Source organism: Cygnus atratus, chromosome 13 (genome assembly GCF_013377495.2).
Source record: "Cygnus atratus isolate AKBS03 ecotype Queensland, Australia chromosome 13, CAtr_DNAZoo_HiC_assembly, whole genome shotgun sequence".
NCBI classification, from domain to species: Eukaryota; Metazoa; Chordata; class Aves; order Anseriformes; family Anatidae; genus Cygnus; species Cygnus atratus.
The window spans coordinates 3,285,116-3,310,678 of NC_066374.1; the positions used below are offsets into that span (position 1 = coordinate 3,285,116).

At 41.7% G+C, this 25,563-nt stretch overlaps 1 protein-coding gene across 7 annotated transcripts in view; it reads left to right on the forward strand.

Annotated features, from left to right (window-relative positions):
• Positions 1–25,404, forward strand: part of PAK3 (p21 (RAC1) activated kinase 3) — a 179,753-nt gene extending 154,349 nt beyond the window's left edge. For all 7 annotated transcript variants that reach the window (XM_035541878.2, XM_035541873.2, XM_035541874.2 and 4 more), the window contains exons 8-15: positions 4,329–4,392; positions 7,832–7,880; positions 9,941–10,053; positions 11,134–11,251; positions 12,087–12,186; positions 12,579–12,775; positions 17,374–17,511; positions 18,621–25,404. In XM_035541878.2, the coding sequence (XP_035397771.1) occupies positions 4,329–4,392; positions 7,832–7,880; positions 9,941–10,053; positions 11,134–11,251; positions 12,087–12,186; positions 12,579–12,775; positions 17,374–17,511; positions 18,621–18,710 (869 nt within the window). In that variant the 3' untranslated portion in view covers positions 18,711–25,404. The remainder of the gene's footprint in view (positions 1–4,328; positions 4,393–7,831; positions 7,881–9,940; positions 10,054–11,133; positions 11,252–12,086; positions 12,187–12,578; positions 12,776–17,373; positions 17,512–18,620) is intronic.
• The last annotated feature ends 159 nt before the right edge of the window (positions 25,405–25,563 follow it).

Sequence of the window (25,563 nt, forward strand, 5' to 3'; positions counted from 1 at the left end):
ATTCTAGTGTTCTTACTGCTACCACTAATATCACAGCTTGTTTTTATAAGAATTCTCTGTTTTGACAGAGGACTCCTTTGAAAGGACATGAGTTGAGACCGTGGATAGAGAACACATTTTCAGTGTGCCTCAAAATAAATAAATAAAAAATACTTTCATAGCAATCCTTATTTTATTTCTTAGCTTTATACTTATAAAGAGGCATCAACGAGACACAGCTATGTGACCTGATCAGATAAAACTGCACTGCAAGCGTTTCTCAGGAGCTAGCCTCCAGCACATTCACTGCATATTCCTCAGATAAATGACACCTTGACATACCTGATTCCCAATCAGTTAATGCCATCAGAATCCAGACTGTTGGCCCCAAAGCCCTGCATGGATTGTACACTAGGCAAGCACATCAAGCCCTTCGTGGTTTTACAGCACAATAATCAGCTTCTTGCACGTTCTAGCTTTCAGTGCTGTGTTGTCAGATAACAAACCCTTGAGTTGATAAGGTACCCCAGTTCACTCTGTCTCCTGTTAACTGTTAGGACAATGAGTTAATTGATCTACGCCTCCTTGTGTTTGATCTCAAAGCCAATAATATTGTGCCTTTAATGGAGGTAACCACTTGCAAAGAGCACAGTCTGTATGTGGCTTCTTCACGGTTGTTTGTCAGTGGTTCGTTCTTGTGCTGAACCAACCTTTGTCATTATGTCCCTGCCACCGATGGTGGCTGTGACTGCAGAAGCTGAAGCATTTCTTTGCTGCTTGTATCGTTTTCTGCACCCTTGACAGGTTGACAGGACCGTATAGAACTGCATCTCAGTGCCATTAGGGGGTACTGAAGGGATAAGTTCCCCGGCTTTAGCTGAGGAGATAATGAAATAATGTGTTTATTCCAGAGCAGGAAGTTTATCTGCAGGTATGTCAGATTATAAAGGGAGAAATTATAACTCTTTCATCTGAGGCTAAATGTTTGAGGCAGGCATCTACCATGAGATCTGCAGGTACCCTGCATACTTGAACGTTAAGTATGCATATCATTTATTGAAGCTCGTGTAACCTAGATTAGGACTGAGCCCTTGAGTTATTGAGGGTTACACCTCTGAAATGTTTCATGCTTTCATGTTCTTACTTTCTTAAGAATTTGATACTCAATGCAAGGTCTGAAGATCTGCCGTGGCAAACTGTGATGTGGACAATGAAAATCTTTCTGTACTTCCATGAAGCCATCTAAAAATGGGGGTGATGCTCTTCTGTTGTAGTCATGGGCTAATTAGATTTAAGCATGTGGGTTTGGGTGATTTTTGTTTGTTTGTTTGTTTTCAAACTCATATGACTTCTCCACCTTGCCTACTTTCTCTGCAGTTGGTTTTATTCTACTCTTATGAAGATGTCCCTTGCCCTCTTTTATCTTAAATTGCTTTCATAATTCTTCTCTGCTTGAAATAACTTGGGTTTTTTTAGAGACACATTCATTATTATACGTTTTACTAGGGAGTAAAGCATGTAATACTGAGATAAGATCAAACAAAACTCTGTCTGTAATGAAATCATGAATATGTTCCACTGTAATTATGAAACAGAAGTGGCCCAATTCTGCTTTCTTATCCACTTAATTTAGGACTTGATAAAGGAAAGTGCTTAAAAAACACCAAAATAGCTGGTATGTTTATCTCTGGTCCAGAATAGGGAGTGCTCCTCTGAGCTGGAGCTGCACATCAGCCCGTTTGTTGATTTCAGTGCTATCATACTTGAAAAGCAGTGGCTTAATTACAGGATACCAGACATAAACAAGTAACTTGCAAAAGCACCTCCTCAAGATATTAGGAAGGACTATAAAATCTGAGTCAGTAGCAAATTGGGAAAAATTTTATTCAAAGTATTTGTTCTCCGGTCTCTCTTTTTCTGTACTCCTTTCTAACATGAACGTCTGTGAACTTCTGGTGTCTGTCCCAGTAGATATGCATTTCCATTTACTAGCTGAGAACAGCACCAAGCTGGACAACACCAACGCAGTATTTTTCCTGTTACCCAGCCCAGCACAAGGTTACAGCAGTGCTTGGTTTGGTACTGCAGAGATTCATGGGGATCCCGGTCTGGTGGGGGGTGGTCAAGTTCAGCAGTGCAAGCTTCCTCCTGGACGAGCAGGAGAGAATGCTTTCTCTTGGTTATGTCCCTTCTTTCAGCCCATTAAAAAGGGAGTTCCAGAGTCCTCTGGTCATAATCCTCTTGGCTGAAGAGTTGTTTTACAGCGGAGACCCATTCTAGTGAAGCAGAATAAAAGCTTCATCTCAGGTTGCGTGTTTCAGTGAGTTCTCACTTTGGCTGGGAAGCTGTCCTTATTCTGCTCCAGGATCCCACTGCAGGAGTTCAGCAACAGCCGTCTTCAGGGCGTCCAATTTTAGCTATGGATTTTGAAGTGTAGCTGAAAATGGTGTGTCCTCTGCTTTGCATGGAGCTGGGCAGCGTTTGGCATTCTGACCAGAGGAAAATACAAAAGTTAACCAGGGTCATCTATGTCCTTGGCTTTGACTCCAGGCAAGACAATTGCAGTATCTCTCGCAGGCAGCGACAGCAGGGCAGGATCACTTCAGGCTACTTGGGACTATGTCAGCATCTTCAGCCAGCTAGTGCTTGCAGTGCCATCAGCAGCGGGCACTGGCTGGCATTCCTGGAGTGCTGGGAGAGGGGAGTGAGTACTGTGGCACAAAGGAAACCTCTTCCCCTGCAGCTCCTTTTAGTGATCTTGCCAGGACCAGGAAAATTGTTTAAGCAAGGAGTGTAGCAGATGGTGTCGATGCCCCGTCTCCTTGCCGTGCTGGCTGGCAGGATCCCTGGCTGGGCATCCAGCTTTTAAAGCCCTCTGCCCTGGAGAACCAGCCTGGAGAGCGGGAGAGGTGTTTGCTACTTCACTACTTACGGTGAATGGCATGCCACCTCATTTTGCTTTGGACACGGAGGTGAATAAGTACGTATTTGTATTGGTGATGCAGGAATATTGTCAGATCAGTCAAAGTATTCTGCAAAATGTGGGCAATCTTTCCTCCTGAGCTAATCTCCTCCAAGCATTTCAGTGATGTACATTCACACTTAAATTTTTCAAAGTCATTTGGATTGCCATTTAACCATCAACTTAGACACTGTTGTTTGTGTTTTATGTAGGCAACTGCTGGACCAGAAAAAACAATGTTGTTTTTGAATAACTCCTTTGGATTTGTTTGAATTTAGCAGATTTTGGCTCTTTCACTCGATATAAACTTAGTATACTGATTGCTGCTTTCTTTCCTTCCCATTCAGACTGCCTACATCTCTGAGTGGGCAAGAAACCATCAAGCTGTGCGTGCTCTAATTCTAGCTTTCACTGGCACGTGCTCCAAAATTGCTTGGGACCTGGATGTCCCATGCCTGGGCCAAACGGGCTGGCCCTGCCTTCCCTCTGCTGCAGCCAGGAGCTGCCAGGAGGTGGCAGCACCCCATCTGGCCTGCTTTGTGCATCACATCACCGGCACTCATGGAATTACCAGCATCTCCTTGTGCAGCTGTCTTTGTTGCTAGCTATGCTGGTTCCGGAGGAATGCTGCTGTTGTTGTTCTGCATCACGGTTCTTAACTGTGAGGATCTCCCTGCTGAGAGTCAAATGCTTGTTACTGGTCCAGGTCAGGGTGAAGGCAAGCAAGGCAGTTCTTAAAATGGCACAAGCACAGTCTCCTTTGTAAATAATTGTGAGGTAATCAGTTGTGAGGGTCATAGTTTTTAAACAACCATAATTATTTATTATAACATGAGATGTTCTTCTTTAAAAGGATGAAAACATTATTTTGGCAAACTACTGAAAGATTGAGAAGATCCCTTCTTATAAACATTTTGCTGTGGTCTTCCTGTTCTGAAATGGCATCTGTTCATAAAAATTGATTCTAGAACCCAAGGTGCATTTCATCTTTGAAAGTATTAAAACTTGTGTAGAATCATACAGAGTATTTATTGTGAATGAAGAAAAAAAAAAGGTGTTATTCCAGGTCTCATTAATGTTTGTAGACAACAGACATGCACTTGCATGGACGTTTGTTCGTTTCTGATATCCGTGTCCTATCAATATATGTACACGTTGCCAGTTCCCTGTCAAGGTCCAGAGACACAGGTAACCTCCAAAGGACTGTTTAAAAAAAAAAAAAGTCTTTATGGAGTCCAGCTGTGCTATAGAGCTGCCTGTATTGTTGTTGATCATTACTATTACCCACCTGACTATGTGCAACTCACAACCCCATACAGCATGTCTGATCTCTCATAAGGTGGTATCTCCATTTTGAAGTGAGTGTCTTTAATTTTGTTTCTTTCAGGGAGCATAGTGAGTGTGGGAGACCCTAAGAAGAAATATACCCGATTTGAAAAAATTGGTCAAGGGTAAGTCCAATCATAGTTATCTATACAAAAACACGGGCTGGGTGTTTTTGCTGGTAAAATATCAAGTGTGAGTCTGGGCAAGTTCCAGACACACTCAGACGCTGCATTTAGATTCTCCTGTCTCTCACTTCTCATCAGTATTTTAGCTGTGGCCAGAAGGAATCATTAAAGACACCTTGCTGCTGGCAATGTCTTATCTGCAGCAAGGAGCAGACCCTGGACAATCTGCTGTCCCTCCAGTGTGCAGCATTTATTTTCTTAGAAGAAATCATTTTTATGTGTCTCAAAATAATATAGCCACACTAAAGAAAGAAGAAGAAAAAATTCTGTCTCAAAGAGCAACTTGCCAAATGATAGTTGTCATATAAATAAAAGCTCTCAATAGCATTTCTTTCAAACATTGTGCTAAAAATATTTCAGTGATCAGGAATAAAAAACACAGAGTTTAGAAATTTAAACACATGCAAAACAAAATAAATGAATAAATCGGTAATAAAGACAGTGTAGATGTGCAAAGCACTTAATGAGGAAATGCATCACCTGCCTGCTGGCAGACCACTCTGGGATCCTACAGGTTTTATTTACTGAAAATAATCTACCAGGCTATTCCCTTTTGAAACCCTACTTCACTTATTCTAAATAGGAGTGATCTGAAATAATTCCTACGTGAGGAGACAAGAACAAGAGAAATTACATCAAAATGAGGTATCGGATGTGCATTTTAAATAGAAAGACTGCCTGCTCAGTCCAAGTTTCCTTGGCTATGTTGTAATTCTGGGAGGGCTAATGCCATTTGTGTAAGAGCAGGGTCGTGCTGCTGCTTGTGTATGGCAGAAAGCTGTTTACTGACATCAGGAGATGGTTTTCTGCCTTAACTGTCTGTGAGGTTTGAAGCCAGGGTAGCATGTTGCTGACCAAGAACTGATAAATACTGAAGAAAAACAGACACACTCATGCTCTTTCTCTAGCAGGCTTTATAGTAGATATATCTTACTTGATAAGACACTAGTGGGGAGGTGTTTCTTCTCCATTCGTTGTAGACAACCCTTTCTCAGATTCCAGCTTGCTTTCTACCTGCAGCTTTGGTTCTTACTGTCACTTGTATGTCAGTGGACACTCAGAGCTGTATCAGTCTCTCAAAAGATAAGCGTCAGCTGAAGGCGTGAGATTCAGATTAAACGTGTGTGAACAGATTCTTGCTGTCACTGTCAGAAAATGACCATCATCCTCACTCTTTTATTTTGACACTGCTGGGAGTGAGGTTGTACAAAGGTACCGCAACAACTGGTGGAAAACAAGTGGCTAATACCTGCCCTAAAAGGGTACCTAAGTAGATGTTCTTCAGCCAGAAGATTGTGTGCCCTTCTTACAGAGGAGCAGGTGGGTTGCTGTAACCACCTCATGGCTGTAATGCCGCAGGTTGATTTAGAGAGCTGAGGAAACATACTAAGGAAAAAAAAAATATGGTTATAGCTAGACCCTGCATTGGATGTCTTGCAGATCTGCATTGCTATTGCAGTGAACAGCTGAATGTGAGACTGTTTTGACACCTGTTTTTGGGACTCTAACTACATGCAAAGCCATTTGTTTAAGGCTTGCTGTAGCTTTTATCATGTAAATTAGAGTAATTCTTCTCAAATACTAAAACAGGGAGTGTGCTCAATAATGCACTTCAGATTATTTCATCCTGCAGTATGTAAAGGAGGTGCTTAGGCTCTCAGTATAACACTGGGGAGACACGAGGAGTATTTTCAGTGCAGCTAATGAGTGGAAGGCAGGAGACATGGCTGCTCAGCGAAGAGCAGGTAGCAACTTTTTATGTAAGGAGGAGTGAATCGACCAGACAGTAGCACCTCATGGCTCCATACAGTTGGTAAGTTAATAAACAGTGTGATGCTTTCACAGCCACTTTGCAATGAACAGTAGTTAGCAGGCCTGTGCTGAAGCATGGGCCAGCTTCAGAGCTGAGTCTGTGGTTTGTAATTTGTCTCTGGTTTAGGACTGAAAACGCTGCTGACACTGGAGGAAACTTCGTTAACTAGGGCTTGGCAAAGAGGCTGCTCAAGCTGTGCTGAGCTCTTGCTAAAAAAGACAAAGCAGTATGGAGTCATGAGCAGCATGGGTTCAGGGCTTCTATTTTTTCTTTCTTGTTTTTTTTTTTAAACTTGTGTTGCACTGCGTCATAGTGACACAGATCTAATTGTTGGTCCTGGTACTTGCCTAACTGCATTAAAACGAAGATGTTACAGAAGAGTTTGAAAGTTAGATACAGATCAGAAATTATAGCTGCTTAGAAGTAAAAGTCCCTAATGCAGAATCACAGAGCCCTTGCAATTAATTCACAGCTTTACTTAAATTACTCACCTTTATCTAAACTCTTCACAGATGGCCTGAGGCATAGTAAAATGCGTCCTCATTTAAATGGTTGTTTTAAAATAAATCTTGACAGGACTTTACTCAGGAGGTGTAGCACAGTGTTAGCAAATCTGAATAAATTGTGTTGGCTTTTTATGAAAACAAATTGGATTAATCTCAACAATTAGTCATAGGCAAACGCATTTGCATTTATATTAAAAGAATACATAGCATGCCCAATTATAACATTATTCTCAACACTGGTATGCAATCTCTGATGCCTGTTGAAGTAAAATTTCTCAGAAATGTTTCAGCCTGCAGGTACACAGAAACAAACTGGGTGATCATGCAAAAATGAGCAAAAGGATTTTGTATTTTCAATCCATGCGGTGCTTGCCAGGTGCGCGTTCCCACGTCTCAGAATCCCCACACTGGCTCTCCCGTGGCTCACTGTCCATGCAAACACAGGCTTCATAAACGATGGCGGTGTAAGCCTGTGGCTTAGCACAGAAGGAAGTCCCAGTAGGGTTTATAAGCCCACAGTTGCTTTTAAACCCGAAGGGATTTCCTCTGATCATGGCCCTTCTGGCCCTTCACAGCCTTGCAGGGGAAGAATGGCTTTTAAAGAGAGGCGGATGGCAGGCAAAACCCCTCACTCGTATTTTGGTAGCCCTACACTAACACCTATGTCTGCTGAATGGCTCTTGACAAAAAGAAGCTGTCTTGGATTTTTCTGTTCTGAGTCATTCTCAAAACCAACAACACAAAACCTGAGAATATTTTCCAGGGTTTTCTGGGGGGAAGAAAAATATGTAGAAGCAACTCCCTCCATAAGTTTTGAACTAAAATAATGTAGGGTGTACATTTGAGATTTACACCAGCCCTTTCTTTTCACGATGGACATGAGCTGGTTATCTTGGATTCCCTGCACAGCAGAGGGCTGGCAGGTGGCTGTGCCATGCTGCCATGAATGAACGCAGGCGGTTTGCAAACACTACAGGCAGCAGAGAGAGCCTATCTGGGCTTGTTTTCACTCGAAGGCACTAAAACGCTTTTAATTTGTTGGCTGCTGTTTTGTTTCTAGGGCATCAGGAACTGTTTATACAGCAATAGATATCGCCACAGGACAAGAGGTAAGTGCCGGCAGTCCCAGCTGACTTTGCAGGTATTCAGTGCTTTCCCCTCTGGCAGGAATTGTGGATGGGGTTTTCAGCTTGCCAGCAGATGGGTAGCGCAGAGGCTGTTCCTCCTAAGCGTGGACTGGTGTCAGCCTGCAAAATGCATCGCCTGCTATCTTCAGCTCCTTGGTGAAAGTTCTTTAAGGCCAATGTGATTCTGTGCCTCTGTAACTAAACACTTACTGGGCCATCCATTTTCCAGCAGCTGTTGCACTGAGGTGTTGATTTATGCCTGAAAAGGTGCCTCTGAATTCCTGAGCAGGGGGATTCCAGTCCCCATGAAATCAGTAAGAACCTCGGTGCTCTCTGTGCTTAGACTGATGCTTCACCCTTAGCTTTTAGGGCCAGTTGTACGAGATGTGTTTTCTCATACTCCGTCTTCTGAACACATCTTTGCTCTCCACAGTATTGTTGGTCCATCCTGGTACCATGTTACGGCTGTCATCCCTGAATGGGCATTTTAATAGAGAGAAATCTATAAAGAAATGCCAGCAAGCCTGATTAAAAAAAAAAAAAAAAGTATTTTTTTATTGCTAGTGTAAATGTATTGCTTTAGAAATTCTTATCCCTGCTCCCAAGTGTGGATGAAGTTGTGCTATTATAGAGAATATTGGTCTGAGTGTAATTTAACTCCATGTGTTTCCAGCATAAAAACTGTCTGGGGGCCTGGCCCAAGTTGTAAAACCTAAAGATCTGTAACCATAGGCCTTGGGGAACCCTCAGGATGGTCACAGCTTCCCCTATTGCTGTGAGGAATAAATAACTTTGTTACATTACTTGCTTTTGGACAGCCCTCGTCCTTACTAAGAACTACCAGAAGTAACAGAAGGAGGGGAAGTGCCATCCTTCAAAGAAGGACGCGGTCGGTCTGAATTGCCAAATATATGAATGCAACCAGCTGATGGTCACTGCCATCACTCAGTCCCAATTTATCTTAATCACCAATTCAGACAGCAGTACTGTTTAGCATTTTTTCCATCATGTTTCTCACCTTCAAAGGATAATACAAGAACTAATTAAGGAGAGATCGTGTTCAGGATGCAGTTCTGTGTTTCAGTCGTTCTGAAGCTGGTTGACACTCACTAAAATGGGAAGACTTGTATCCAGGGCAAAGATTTCTCCTAAAAGCTACACTCGTGTTTAGCTCTGGTGTTGGTGACAGCTCACGATGCTAAAAGGCAATGTCAGGCTCACCCTGGCAAGAACCGGTTGCAGGGAAGTGGGAGCCAAGGGGTTGAGAAACAAATCTTGAAGAAAAGCACTCTTAATTCTGACAGTCCCAGTAGTGGCTGATTTAAAGTGGCATCTTGCCAATCGTTTCCTTTTTCAGGTTGAGGCAGAGGCAGGGTAGGTATGACGGTTTAGAGCAGATGTTGGTGTCTTAGGCCCTTTGCTCTTTAGGGGTACAGTTTAAGATTTCTGATTTATCATTTTTGCTTGTTAGCAGATACATCTTACTGGTAGCATGAGATTCCAGTGATTCCACCCACCTCCAGTGATGCTCTGTACAGGAGGACACTTTATAACTAAGAATGTAAAAGCCCTGAGCACTGCTCATAACCCTGAGCGTGTCCATAAAATACCACAGAATGGATTCTTTTCTTTAAAGCCAGATTATTGCGAATCTAAACTGTGTTAAAAGATAAGAATTACCAGCTGTTTTTATATATTTTCACAGTAACAGAATCACTTGTTGCTTGCAAAACATGCATAAATAATAATGGTGGTAATAAAATAAGGCTATCTTAAAAGAATGTATGTCCAGAGAGTGCTATTAGAGATTTTTGGTTGATCATTTTTACAGATTTTATAAGGCAAGATACATATGACCATGTGTAACTAGCACGCAAGCAAGTAGAGAAATAGGGTGTTGTTATGTAAGTTACCGAGCTCTAATGTCTAATAACAAGACTGTTTGGCACAGCTCTGATAGATCATTCCAAAAACACTGTGTTCGCTCTGATCTTGTGCAACAGACTATTCAAGTTAATGCATTGTGTTCACTGTCGTTTTAGGTGGCCATAAAGCAAATGAATCTCCAACAGCAGCCCAAAAAGGAACTAATTATTAATGAAATCCTGGTCATGAGGGAAAATAAGAATCCCAATATTGTTAACTATTTAGACAGGTAAGTACTTCTGGTGTTGTCACATGAATGTTCATTTACATATTGAAACTCAAAGATTAAGAAAAGCCTTTGGTTACTTACAGAAAACAACTCTTTTTTTATTCATGTATATTTACGTGTATTTATATATTTATGTGTATATATGCATAAAAATATATGGGAGGAGACTGGTCTTTATGTGCATTAATCTTTTCTGGCATATCAGAGCATCACAGAATGGTTTGCAGTAGGCAGGGACCTCTGGGCCCATCTGGTCCATCCCTTGCTCCAGCAGGGCCACCCTGAACAGGGTGCTCAGAAGCTTTTGAAGTTCTCCAAGGGGGAGACTCCACAGCCTCTCTGGGCAACCTCTGCCAGTCATCCACAGAGTAAAGAGGTGCTTCCTAATGTTTAGACGGAGTATGGAGTTCAGAGAGTCTTTTCAAAGACCTCGATCGACCACATCTTACTAAAACAACTGCCTGTAGCTCCACCTCCTCCCTGTTTTTAAGTTGGTCATGTTTTCTGCATATTATCATAAATGCAGATATATCACTCTATAAATTATTTCTCTTTGGCTGTTCCAACCATTTTCCATTGCTGTGGATTCCAGAAAGAGTAGGGTCTTGTTTCCAGACGCACATAATTCGTCAGGTTTTAAACTGTTTTCCCTGTTTCTGAATGTATTTGTATAAGGTTTTCCAAGCTGTTGACCAATTCCTATCTGTGGCACACACTCTCCCACTGCCACAGACAACTATGAAAGTTGTCATCTTGTTCCTGGAGTTAATCAAGATACTTATGTATACCTTAAGATGATGAACCAGATGATCTGATATGTTCCGGTTCAACATTCATCTTTGCCTTTACTGAATCGCATTTTTCACTTGCTTGCCATCTAAGACATCTGATTTTTCACTTAGGTGCATTTCTCATTCGGACTGCACAGTTTCCACGTACTCTATAGCCTAGAAGGAATGTCCATTCATTTCATTCTGTCTTCATTTAAAAATGAACAGGAAACAAAACCGACTGTTGTAATTTTCATAAGACAATTTAGCAACACACATTTATCTCAACGCCATTGTTTTCTTGTTTCAGCTACCTAGTAGGCGACGAACTCTGGGTGGTTATGGAATACTTGGCTGGAGGCTCTTTAACCGATGTTGTTACAGAGACGTGTATGGATGAAGGACAGATAGCAGCTGTATGTAGGGAGGTAAGGGATCCTGTGTGCACTTCTGATTACTTGGACAGAATGGTACTTTGAAGCAGGTGCAAAGAACATGAGTGGTTTCATGTCCAGATCTTTGCTTCTGTGTTGCTTTTTTAATATGGGAGAAGAAAGAGCATCTTAAATGAACTGCCTGCCAGAATCACTACACTTACTATACTCTGTTATTGTACTGTTAGTGTATTCTCTCTTTTTTTGTGTTTTACTATTCTCAACTTTGCCTATTTAAACATTTGCCTGGAGCATGTCCATACTGCGGTCCTTGCCTGTAAAAGCAAACACGTTGGTGGCAGAATTTTAAAATAATAGCAAAGAAAAATAGAGACTCATTTATCACGGTCTTCAGCTTAAAAGGGTAGCATTTCACCCAAAGTGGTATTTGCTTCTGAAAAATGACTAGCATGTTATTTCCAAATCTGCTGTAGAACCTAACAATAAAATCTTTGTCATCCAAACTTCCACCTAAAAGGGATCCACTTCATACTGAAGAAAGTGACTTTTTCTTTTGGCAAATAATAGTTTGTCATATGGATGGAGATGGCACATTCATTTTAACAGCAGTCATTCAGTCTGTGCTTTCAGGGGATAGTATGTAACAATAATTGACATTTCTTTTTCAAAAGCTCATATGCCTTCATTTAGAAAGTTATTATTCTAGTAGTGTTGAAGCAGCAAGCTATACCTCTTGAAAACAGAATGTTCTGCCATTACTCTCAACTCATCTAGAAATTAAATCTTTTAGAACTATTTCTTTTCTTGTGTGATGAAATCGGGTCATTAATTTTTACCCTTATGTTCCCTTTTTTTTTTTTTTTATCAGTGCCTGCAAGCACTGGATTTCCTTCATTCAAACCAAGTGATTCACAGAGACATCAAAAGCGACAATATTCTTCTCGGAATGGATGGATCTGTCAAATTGAGTAGGTATTCTTGGTCAGGCACAGCTTTCCCAGGATGGGGTGTGGGGCTGCTTCTGACTGCCTGCCAGTTACCCAGTGGTGCCTATGATGGTGTACTGACCGCTGCTTAAAGCTAAGGGCTTTTCCATTGCTTATTCCAACACACAGAGAAGTACAGAAAGAAGAAAGATGCAAGAAAAAATACTGCCTTTTATTTGTGCATGCCCCTTCCAGAGACCAGAGTTATGGTCTAAAGCCCCAAGTGCACAATAGTCACTGCAGAGCAAACAGACACTGCCGCTTTTCTAGCTAGATTCAACAACATCACGTTCTTAGGTATAAACCAGGGATTTTAACTTGGTTTCATAATTTTAAATGGCTTTAACAATACTTTTTTTTTTTTTCCTCCTCAGCTGATTTTGGCTTCTGTGCTCAGATCACCCCTGAACAGAGTAAAAGGAGCACAATGGTCGGGACTCCTTACTGGATGGCACCAGAAGTGGTGACACGAAAAGCATACGGTCCCAAAGTTGACATCTGGTCGCTCGGGATCATGGCAATAGAAATGGTGGAAGGAGAACCACCTTACCTTAATGAAAATCCTCTCAGGGTAAGGTGCCAATAGAATCAGACACCACTGTCTTTTTAAGCTCTCCTATGTTTAGACATAAAATCCCAGTCACGTCAGCTTGGACTAATTCCAGCAAAGGCTGCTTCTAAAAATGTCACTGGAGTGTATCAGCACAGACTCTGGCTTTGGGTACGTAAATGGGAGAACCTCAAAAGACAAGTAAGACGGAGCCAGTTCAGAAATTTGTCATTTTTGTCTTCAGTGATTCTTAAAATTTCTTGGGCGTTGTTTGAAATCTGTTTTAGCTGTACCTCTGATGCCAGGGATTTTTCAGTGGCAAGTTTCTCCAGCGGATGAATTTTTCTGAAACGAGCTTCAACTATACCTGCAGGCAGAAGTATTTTCAAACTCAGATCAGTGTAGATCAGTTACCTGATCCTTTCAGGAAGTGTCATTGGTTAGAGTAATGCCATAATTATTGATTTCTAAATTATTAATTTCTAAAATGCACAGATACTTGCAGTAAACTAATGCATTGTTATTTTGAAGTTTTCGTTTGTTCAAACTCTTAAAATGAACAGCCAATTCTTATTCAAGTGTGCAATAGAGGAGGAAGGTACATCAAGGAAAAAACTCATGGCTGATAGCTGAAACAGTTAAATGCTACACAGTTAATTCCTGATGGGAGGCAGGAATCTGTGAGGAACTTAATTTTGTACCCATGTATTTACATACGTAATTTTTGTTAAGGCTAGAACTAAAACACAGCATGACCTTTAGCTTTTCTCATAGTGGTGAGGCTGTAATTCCTCTGGCAGCCCAGGCTGTGTGCTGCAGACTGAACAAACAGCACAACCTGGCCATGCTATTTAAGAAAGGAACATGACAAATATACAATCTTTTGTCTTCTACTTTTTATGAAAAAAGTTTTTTGTGTCTTTATGGAAGACCTGTTTTGGTTTGGCAGGTGCCCTGGGGTTTTGGGCTCCAGTGCACTCGTGTATGTGCTGTGCCACCATGTGAAAGGGTGCAAGAAATGGGTTTGGGTTTAGACTGATGTCAAACAAGCAGAGTGCACCATAGCTGGTAGGCAGCAGGCCTGTCACTGCAGACCAATTTTACCTAGAAAGGCTTCTGCACATCACCAGTTCTTCAGTCTCCTGCAAAGAGAAGGCCCTACATTCCACGTGCTTCCAGGGGGAACCCTTGCAAAAAAAAAACGTACCTTGTATAAGGCAGCAAAAACATAAAGATAATTAGCGTTACTGGTTTGGATGCTGAAAACTCCTTGCTTCCTTAAACTTAGATGTTAATTAGGGCTCCTCAGGATGCGTCAGGTCAGCTGTTAAAAAGGTAACTGGATTTCCGACCACATTCACATTCAGTTATTCTTGGTATTGCCCAGACTAAATTGGAGATGATGTTTTTCTCCATACATGCCTGATCTCCTGCTGGAGTTCAGATCAATGTGGACGTTCAGATCAATGTGGATGCTTACAGGTCCAAAGCATCTTCAGGTGTGCATTCAAATCGGGTGTTCAAATCAGGTGTTCAAATCGGGCATCTGAAGTTGGTACCATCTGCATCAGCTTTCCTGGCTTCTTTGCAGAGGTTGTTGCCCCTGAGCAAGGAATAGTGATTGATGGAGTGAGTGCAGTTCCCCAGTTACCAGCTAGTTCTATTAAGGTGAATCCATCCCAAACGGGACAGGATCTGACCTGCTGTTGTATGTGGAGTCAGAGACTCCAGAGGTTGCATCCAAGCAGGAGAGGTTATAGGCAAGACCTGTTTTTAGAGCTAAGTTTTTAGCGGATGACACACAGTAGTTGTTGCATTTAATAATCTCATTGTGACCACATTCAGGGAATTCTGCAAAGCCTGGAAGCAAAAGGCTGCTCTTTTATTTTTATGAATGATTGTTTTAATAACATAAGGCATGCAGGTGCTTCAGTTACTGGCACTAATTTAAATTCATCAATAAATTATAAGGGCACTAAAGGATTATTAATCATAGATTTAATAGCAGTTTTAGTGTAGTCACATTTGTTGTTTTCCAGACATGGAGCAAACATTGCTCAGGTCCCTTCCAGCCTTTGCAGAACTCACAGGCAGGAACCATTTTCCAGCCATGACAGTCCTGGATATTCCTGTGATGGTGTATTTCTTTTCTCTCTCTGTGATTTCCTGCCATCAGGAGTATTCCTAGGCCCTGAGGGACAATGCAGTAAATATCCTTCAAAATGCAGATTGACCTCCCCAGCTTTAATTAAAAAAGAAGAAAAAAAAAAAAAAGGCATTTCTGTTTGCTTTCTCATTTATTAACTGCAGTACTTAACTTTTCCTAAAAACTGCAGTGTGTGTTCCAAATGCTATGGATCTTCTACAGTTTCAGGCTTCCAAGTCATCTGTATATTGTTCCTGCAGTGTATTTCTGATAACTTTGAGGTACTATTTTCAGAGACTGCAGCTAAAATTGTATGCTGAGTCTTTTCTTATTTTTTGGTAAGCTAACAAATCTATGAGCTTACTGCTCCTTTGCAGCTACTGCAAACATTCATTTCCTTTGACTGTACTTGTTTTTCTTTACTGGCTGCATCACAGGAAACCAAAAGGTACATAATTAGAAGGTACTGCAGATTCCCATAGACTTTTTCTGTTCTTGTAGAAATAATTAAAATATACAATACTAGAAATATTTAAAAGGTAAAATAATAGCTAAGGATGACTTTCTCATGACTCATACATTGTGAAGAAATGAGCAAACAGAAGAGCTTCATTCATCCTGACACTCCTGTTTCACAGTCAGCTGAATGTAGCTGGAATAAAAATTTCAAGTTTGACATCAGTGCTGTATTCCTTTACTGTTGGAGAATTAAATCCCTTGGGTTCCACAGCTAAACACAGTGAGGACAGGCACTCCAGCTCACCACTGTGCCACGTGGCTGAGGTCAGCTGCAGACAAGGAGGATAGGACTGATTTTGTGATAGTTCTGTTGTGGGGAAAGTAAAGAAACTTACTTTTATCGTTTTTACTCTAGGATGGTTCATTTGCTTTTCTAGGCCTGGAATTTTTTCCTCAGTACATAAGAGGAGAACAAAGTCAATTTGGTCATGGTCTGTTTGAATGCCAGTGGTGCGGAGCTGTTGTTAGCATGGCAGACCTGTTTATCAGAGGCCTAGGCCTATTCTTATTATTGCTGTACATTTTTGGACATATTCTACATGTCCAAGTCTGAGTAGTTCAGAATATTTTACATTTCTAAGTAATATCTTCCAACAGCAGAATTAACTCATCTCTATCTTCTGAGCATGTTAAAAGTGAACTGTATTCCATTATGTTTACCGTATGTTTTGCAAAATTAATTATAATTCCTTGGCCTGAAGATTGGAAAAAGAGTACCAGGAAGACTTGCTGAGCTGCATGAATAGTGTTAGCTGTAAAGTGTCCTTTAATTTGCCTGAGAAAATTAAGCCTAGCTTATGCTAGGTGCCACTGAGGAGAAGGCCTGGAATTTTCAAGTGTTTGGAGGGGCCAGTGCACAGTGACTGCGCATGCAGGCAGGCATTTATACACATGGAAGAGAATTCACAGAGGACTCAAACCTTACCACAAACACTCCCAGTTCTCAGGTTAAACACTGTTTTCTGAGTTGTTTCTACCTCTTCTATGTGTGATGATGAAATGTGAAACAAGTGTAAGAAATTTAAAGTTCTCTTTACTAAAAAAAAAGAAAAAAAAAAGCTTTTCTAAAATCCCATCTCCATTCTTCTCAATGGGATGCTTGCCTGAAACATGAGGATTATAGTTTAAGTGAATATAGTCTGTTCTGCTTCTCATCCATTTTTGCTGAAGGGCTTGGTGAACATACTTATTTCTTAACTGAAGCCAATTTCTCCGTGTCACCAAGCATGAGCTTTCAATAACCCATCTGCCAAAACCTCCCATTTCTTCCCTGGCAATTTCTGGGATGGGACATCATTAGTCCATTTACTTGAGTATCAAAATTAGCATAAGGTTACCATAGGGATGGAATTGCTCTTGGCGTTGTTACATTGGCAGTTCAATGGCGTTGAGATTGTTTTGAGATGTAATTGCAGGTGGCTCGTCTGCCCAGTTATGCATTTTCTTCTTAATATAACTGTTCATGCAACTTACGCTGTGTTGAAAATACGTTCCAAATATTTCCTGTTCCTTTTTTCATCCAGTTACCATATTTATCAAAAACAGAACTAAAAATTTGGCTACTTTGGTTTTATGGAAGCTGTGCTTTAGTGAGCACAGCAGAAATGTGTTTTATGTAATAATCCTTTGAAATAATATAGTTAGACCCAGTTCACTCTTAAAATAGCTTGTAAAGCTAGTGTCAGTACTTACAGAAGCAAAATATGCTTCTGCTGGTGTAGTCCATACTAACTAGGTCAGCCAATGAAATCAGCTGTCAAGGCAAAATCATACTGATGTTGGAATAGCTGTGTCTGCATCAGGGTTTCTGTTTTTGTTGGGATAGCAAAATTGTCTCTAATCCTCTGCCAGGGAGGAAACTGCCGGTGGAGACAGGACCTTAAAAACAGGGTCCGTGTGAGCAGCTAAGGAGCTGAAAGAAACAGGTGGAGTCTCGTGTTTCCCTTTCCTCCAGGCGCTGTATCTGATAGCTACAAATGGGACACCAGAGCTGCAGAACCCTGAGCGACTCTCTGCTGTGTTTCGCGACTTCCTGAACTGCTGCCTGGAGATGGATGTGGACAGGCGAGGGTCTGCCAAGGAGCTTCTGCAGGTAAAATGGGAAATGGCTGCAAGTGAAATGGCTGCAATATATAGTGATGTTCTCATCAGCTAAATGTGAAGGCATCAGACTAATCCCCCCATATTAGTCTCCAGACTTGATGCTTAAACAAAAAATAGTATTTTGATCTATATTCAGTTCTACGCAGTAACAAAATAACTGAATTGGAGTGGCCCCAGCTTCAGAGGCAGAAATGGTGTTGCTAACTTTTGCATGCAGGAACCCAAGGAAATCAGCCACAGCTGAATGGTCAAAGATTTGGCTGTGGGAAGGGAAGGGACTTTGGGGTGCTCCCTGTGAGCATCAGAGGGGTCAGCAGAGGGAATGCCCCAGTTTATCTGTCCTGCCCCTGTTGAAGGTTTCTGCTGCTGAAGTAGGGACGGCTGAATGAGACTTGTCACAGCACCATTTGCTGCCTGGCATAGTTGAGTAATGAGAGCTGCTACTGGTTTACTGCCAGGTTTTGTGGTGGATGTTAACTGTGGTAGATACAGAGTTTTGTAGCATGTGCTCCTCGGCTGTCCCTGCTGTGAAAGTGCCAGTCAGCACAAGGAGGGGTAGGGGATGGAGGAAACAGCTCCCACTGCAACCCAGAGCCAGGCCCATCAGTGCTCTGTCCCTTGTCTCCCTGCTCCAATCTTAAAGCATTAAAAAAAAAAAAAAAGCCTAAAAGCCAGGACCTCAGTGGCCTTCAAAACACATGGGCCTAAATACCATTTGGGACAACCATTTCTAGAGGTATTGGAGTTCCCTTGGGAATAGCTTAAGCCTCTAGTCTTTATTTGACAACTAAAATAGCCTGTGTCTTTAGAAAACAGGAACCTAAGTATTTGAAGTTTCCTAAAAGAATCAAGGCTCTGGAGCAGCAAGAAGCATTCCCAGAGGGCTGGCAGGGCAAAAATCCCAGCAAGCTGAAGACACTTTGATAAATGGATTAATAAGATGATGTGCCATGTTTGCCCATGATAGCAAGGATACTGGACATGAAGATGCGGATTTCAGTCCTATTTCTGTGTACTCCTGGTAGCCAGAGGAATAATGTTTGAGTCTGTAACTGAGTTTGGAAAGTAATGGTTGGTTTCTTTCTTTCCTTTGGGCAGCATCCATTTTTAAAATTAGCCAAGCCTCTTTCCAGCCTGACTCCTCTGATCATTGCAGCAAAGGAAGCAATTAAGAACAGCAGCCGCTAGTGCTTCAGGCTGGCTTTCTCCCATGCCAGCTCCCTCCAGAGCAGGACTGAGAAAAAAAAAACTCTATAAAACCTCAACGCTTCTGCTGCAGGATGGATGGATGGATGGATGGACAGACCAACAGTCGCAGTCATGGTGGTAGGAGGGGAGAACAACTGTTCTCCAGTCCCTCAATGAGTAAAAACTTATCACGTGTCTTCTTCCTGCTTTCTGGCTCCTTAATTTATTTTAAAAATGAAACAGGGCTTAAGACAGAGAGGTAATGACAGAAAATGCTTTGCTGCTTCAGCCATTTCCAAGGTAAAGCAAATGCAGTTGGAAGATTCCCTTCCTTCTCTCCCTGTGAATAAGCTGTACATTCACTTTTAAATTGTCAATTGTTTCTTAAAGATGCAGAGTCCCTTTTATGTTATTTTTTTTATATGGTTTGGAATTGGAGAAGGGTCTTCTTCATTCATAACTCCAGACTGCACTGCCTTTTGAATACAGTCCACTCGCTGGTATTTGCCCAATCATAATACTTCTAGATGAGGAAGAAAGTGAAATTGCATTTCCAACCAAAACCGAATCAGGAGTGGAGCAGACAAAATATCCTGTTGAGATACAGGCTTTCAACTGTGAATATATAGTGTTTCTGTTCTTGGCAGTTTGATTTGTATAACTAGTTGTAATATGGGTGAGAGTCTTACTAAAACAAGAAAGCAGAAAGATTGGTGTGCTCAGAAAGGGCTTGTGTGATGCAAAGCTGTAAGAGAGATGTGAAGTGAGAGCAGGTCCAGCCTTGCTCAGCGCCGAGCCCCAGCGGATCCCTTTGCAGAGCACGGAGCAGTGTCTGCAGCCCTGGGCTGGAAGGAGGCGCTCATAGCAGCGAGCAGCAGCAGCCTGGTGCTGGGTGCTCCCCTTTTCCTGGGACCAGACTGATCGCCCCCAGTGTCAGAGCCAAACTGGCAGTGGGCTGCTCCTGAGGGTAACTGCAGCCATGCTTCCCAACGCGCAGACCGGTGGGATTAGCCCTCTTGGGTTTGTGCGGGAGCAAAGGAGGGAAAAACTGAGCTGGGCGTTGCTGTCACTTGTGAGGACGCCTGCTCCCCTGTCTTCTTGTAGCTCCTGGGAAAGGTCAGTAGCATCCGTGCCCCTCTTGGCAGAGGGGAAGGCAGCCAGACTGCTCTGCAGGCTCCGTGCAGGTGAGTGTGCTTTAGGTGCACGAGTGCTGTCACAGGAACTGCGACACTGATGCAAATGAGTGACGGCTTCCAGGGTTCGAAAGCCAGTGCCCCGGACAACTTGGGAAGAAAGTGCATTTAAACCTGAAGCCTCGCACTGAGCAAGAGCAAAGGTACGAAATGCAGAGTAGATTGCAGAAACATTTAGACCCATAAAACCCGCCTGCTTTCTGCTCTCCGGCATACAGCAGGCACTGCTGAATGCAGTTCTGAGTTGCTGAGGGAGAGTGAATCCTGGATGTGACTGAGGATTGCGCTCAACTAGTCAGCTGATTTGTAAGGGAGCAGAATAGTTGTAGTATGCCGTTTGTGTTTTATTTATTCTTTTCTGAAAGAAAGATGAAGTGCGGTTTCACTCAGAAAAAGCACTTGTATGGGATATTTGTTGCTGTACTTTATTGGTACAACTAATCAAAGACCTCCAAAACAGCATTTAAATCAACACTTACATAATGAGCAAAAAAATGAGTAAAACAGCTTTCTGCTGTAGTCTGTCATGTTTAGGCCTGGTCCTGCAAGGGGCTAAGCAGACTTTAAGGTACTAAAAACCTTCCTGTTTTGCCGGTATGAATGAAGGATGTTTGGGCTACTCTTGAATTAGGCTATTAGCTTGTTTGGTTTTGGCTTCTTATTTAGTCACAGTCTTTGTGTTGCAAATGTCGTTAATACTGCCTACTAACCCACACTCACTCACTCTGTCCATCCCAGTGTCTTTGTTGAGGCAACAGGGAGAGGCGATGCTCGTTAAGTTACCACAGCTGGGTACAAATTAGCTTCTGGTGTCCTGGGGAGTACAACAGGTTTGATTTTCAGATACCCAAATATGAAAAGATTCTGCTGCTTTTGTGAGGCCGCATTTTTCTCTGTCAGCTCAAGCTATCTACCTGGGAGATAAGCTTCCTTGAGAAAAAAAGAGCGACTGGGACTTGAGAAGGGCTGCCCTCCATTTATAAAGCATTAATCTGAATGAAACATGTTTGTATTCCATGTCAGAAGTGAAGAAACAAGTGACAGTTTCTCTTTCCAGTAATGCTTTTAGTTTATCCTACCCACAAAGGAACTGACAGCCGTCCTTTGAAAGGAAAGCACTTTTTTTATGGTACACGTTTGCTGGACATACGAGATACTTACATTGACAGACTACACTACTTGATTGTTTTTTTTTTCCTATTTATTTTCTTTAACAATAAGTTTCTCAGCATCTCTACTTTCCAGAAAAACTTCACAAGGATAACAAATAAAAATAGGAAATTGGATATTAGTATTATTTTTCTGATCATTGTATGCTCCGGAATACAGAATACTGTTGACACTGGCTTTTTAAATACAACTGCTTTAATAAGAGGCCTTAGTTTTTATTTTATTAAATTCTATATTTATTTTTCTTTGCATCAGCAAATCCAGAGATTTTTCTGCTAAAAAAAATTCTGTGAGGCAGAAAGGGTTCAACAGAAATAATCTCTGCCAGTGGTTCTTTTCTGCATGGACTGTAATTGCCCAGCTGAGAATGTTTTATGTACAGGGAAGCTCACCTCCAGCATCTGGAGGCACCAGGCTTTGTGCTTAAGACAGTCTCAGGCACTAAAATCGGAGTCACTACATACTGAAGGGTGGCGGCTGCTTTTATCATTTCCCAACTCTGATAGGAAATGTGGCATATTAATATTAAAAAAAAAAAAATCTGTCCTGAGATGGGTAGGTCTTGTACATTATTTACAGGTGCAAGAAGTAAGTTAGGATTGACAATAGTGTTGACCTTCCAGAAAGAGAAGAGGCTAATATTATAAAATCTCTGGAATTATCTCGGGTTTTTTTGGACTGCTATCTTCAGATTAAGCAATTAGTTTACATATATTTTTGAAAGTATTAGAAATAGGCTGTTTCTGTTGTTAAATGCATAGGTAAATGTTAAATACGTTTCAAACACTTTCATTCCAAGATTTTAAAAGACTGGTTATTTGTGTTTATTTTTAACTTCATTAAATGGTTAAAGAAAATGAAAACAAAAAAAAAACATCCAGAGTTTGACTATGATTCCCATCCCTGCAGTGTGTGAAAATGACCTGTTAGCTTGCTGTGGTTTTAATGAGTTCTGAGACAGAAGCATGACAGCAGTAAAGTCAGGGAAGCTTGAGAAGCACAGAAAATATTATTTATTTAACAAAAAGAAAAAGGGGGAAAAAAAAGAAAACCAAAACCAATAATCATACAGAATTCCATACAGCTCCTGCACACACTCCTGGGAGCCTGCACAGGGGGGTGGGTCTCACAGTGCTCTCGGGGTTTGTTCACAAACTCAGGCCAGGGTTGTGTTCCTACTTCTTGTGTCCAGCACTTCTGTAAATATGCGTCTCTTTGCCATCTTTGGGTACTGTTTGGCCAACTCACGCTACACATAAATGAAGTATTCTTTTTAGCTGTTTGTGTTGGATTCCTTTGAGGCCAGTGGCTGTACCTCAGCAGGTCTTTCAGTCAGCCTCCCCCCCATGTCCTGCCACCAAAAATGAAGCACATTCCAGTCACCACAAGAAGGAAAGTAAGTACTTATCTCTGTCCTCTAAGTGTAGGAAATGTCACCGTATCCTATGATCTGTGGTTCCAGTATATACTCATTGGCTTGGCCACAGAGTATCCCTCACACTGAGCTTGTACATGTATGCATTTCTTTGCTTAATGGATTTGCTCTAACTGGATAAAGAGACGGAGCGAGAGCTCTGCTAGCACCTACCGTTAAAGACAGGAGCCAGTTGTTCTTTGCTTGACATCCAGGGCACGCACGCTAATGCCAGCTTAGCCTTGCTAAGCATTATCAAGATAGCAGGCCTTCGTGGTGGACTGTTCCTACATGTGCAGGAACTTAAAGATGGGGTAAGCTGATGAAGATTCATAAATACAAACATTCAGCTTTTGTTTTTCAACTGAGTGGGTAAATACCTCTAATTTTAGTCCCCAGTTTTCAGGAAACATGCAAAGAACTACCATCCATGGTTTCCTTGGGTGCAGTCAGCAATTCAGGGGTCTTTAAAACTTTTCTTTGCTTGTGTCTGTCCTTGAGCTGACAGGGTGATTTCTTTTTCTGGCTGAAACTTGCAGCATCTTGCTTATACATGTGATTTAGAGCTGACTGCCATAATCCTGGGTATGTGTCATGTATATAAACGTTCACTTTCCTGAGCCTACAAATGGTTGCATGCATCTTTGGTGACAAGTCATCTCAAAAGAAAAAAAATGATACAGGAAAGAGAATGAGGGATGCTTACGTGCTCTTTGTGGGTTCCTTTTGGTCTGCCATGAAGTTGGGAGCCTGCAAACTTTGTTCTCACTGTTTAACTATTCTTCCAAGAAAGTACTCATGTTCTGCTAGCATCTGACTCTGAGTGAGGAAACTAGGGAGCAATCTAACTTGTTAGAGCTGATAATATGGAAAAGTGCTAATTGTTTTAATAACCTCTGAGTACAGTAGCATTGCGTTGGACAGTTTCCAGCAGATCGCACATATGTTTCAGCATGAGTGTGCGTGGTGTCTCACGCTCTAATTGAGTGGCACTGCATTCACAGCTGCCTGGGGATTGTGCTTGGTTTCCGCGAGGCTCCCAAATCTTTGCCTTGCACAGCTAATGTGCCAGAGGGACTCAAAGCCCCAAGGACCACAGCTGGATGCAGTGGTCTGAGTTGGGAGCTGTTGTGAATGCAGGTCAGAAGAGCCACGTGCACATGCATTCAAATCACAGTTCTCTGAGGGAGGTAGCATATGACCTAAGAACATGTGTATCTGTGTGTCACCTCTCCTCTGGCCTTGGCTCCTTTCAGGGGCTTGAAACAACCAAGTTTTCCTAAGGCGAGAAGCTGAAAAGGTCTTTCACAGGTCTTGCTCTTTCTAGTCTCTATGTTTGACTGAACGTTGTTCCCCTTTCTGTGCCCTCTGTTCTTCCTGTGCTCAGTGACTGCTAACCAAGATTGTGTTACTGGCTCAGAGTGCTGGAAATCCTCATTTTTCTGCCCTTTGAACTGCCTGTTTACAGCAGCATTTTAACTCTATAAGCTTGGTAGGGATGCAGTGTTACCTACACTTTGTGCATAACCTCCAAGAGCCTGGGGCAAGCCAGCTCAAGTACGTGCTTGCATTGAGGCCTCCCAGATGCCACAGGCTGGCATACCACTATTTCAAACATGAGAAAAATAGCAGCAGGTGGTTGTTTTTAAAGTCAGGTCCTTTTGCTGCTGGATATTCTGTATTTCATGTGTCCAGCCCAGCCATAGACTTAGAGATCAGATACAGGCACTGCTTCTACTCCCCCTGAAGCTGGTGACAATTTGGTTGTTGGCTTCCACGACAGCAGAACCTGTTGCTTAATAACTAGGTGCTGATAAAGCCCTCAGTACCAGGGGGGCCAGTGGTGTCCCATGGCCGAGTGAGCAGGTGGGTAGAAAGGAGCTGCTCATCATTCTTTTTCTCCATCATGCAAAGCTATTCATGTCAGAAGTGGGTCAATGTAGCAAATTTGAAGCATGCAATTCTCTTACATCCATGTCAGCTGTGACTTTTGACCTTTGAGGAGAAGCTGCACAGAGGCAATTGCTTTTTGTCACACTATTTATATTAGTGTTAAATAATGCTGCTAAACCGGTCTGTAGAACAGCAACAAGGAAAAAAAAAGCCTCTCAGCTCTTCAGGTGCAACACTCATAAGCTGCTGCTATCTGCTGTAGCAGGTGAACAAGTGAAAGGGGAGCTGCTCTAGTAGGTGGGAACCAGTAGCAAACACTGTGTAGCCTTCAGTGAAGAGAACAACCCCTTCTTGGGTACAGCCTGAATTCACTCTGGGAGCTACTCTCGTGCACTGGTGCTGCATCTGCACTGCAGATGCTGTGCATACACAGACGTACATTTTAGGAAGATCTGCAAAAGAATTCTGCAACTCTTGACTGGATCAGGATATAACCTACTCTAAACTCCAGTTTAGTCTGAAGCAACCAGTGTACATCTACACTGGTGTCTGCTAGAATTTTTTTTTCTTCAGGGTATCCAGACAAAAGTAAACAGAGGAAGGAGCCTACATTTTCATTGTTTAACAGAAATGTATCTCATTTTGCTGTACATTCCTTTTTTAGGACATGTTATCTGTTTAAAAAAAGAAAAAGAAAAAAAGAAAAGAAAAAACAGAAAAAAAAAGAAAAAGATAAAAGATAAAAACAAATGTGTAGTGAAAAATCTTCTGTAACTTTGGATTAAGAGGTAATTATGATCTTTTTAAAAAGAGAACTAAGTTATTTACTTTGTAAATGTGCTGATGGCATGGATCCATCTTACTGACCTCAGCATCTCTTTTTTTTTTTTTTTTTTTTTTAAGATTTTGGGTTTTGTTTCCAATATTAAGTTATTTTAAATTGTGGTTGAAGCAATAGAAAATTGAAATATGGATTGTGCATGACTGTGTCTTGAGTGTAAAAATATTGCAGTTTGAAACTTGGACCTAAAGTATTGCAAATAAAAGTTATAAATACCAGTGGACTGTGACTGCAGCTTTTCCTAACAAAACAGGCCTAGGGCTGGCTGAAGATACAACAGCCTCAATCATCTGCAGTCAGAAAGACTTCATCTGTTTGGCTGTTTGTGCTTTTAGCTTTCAC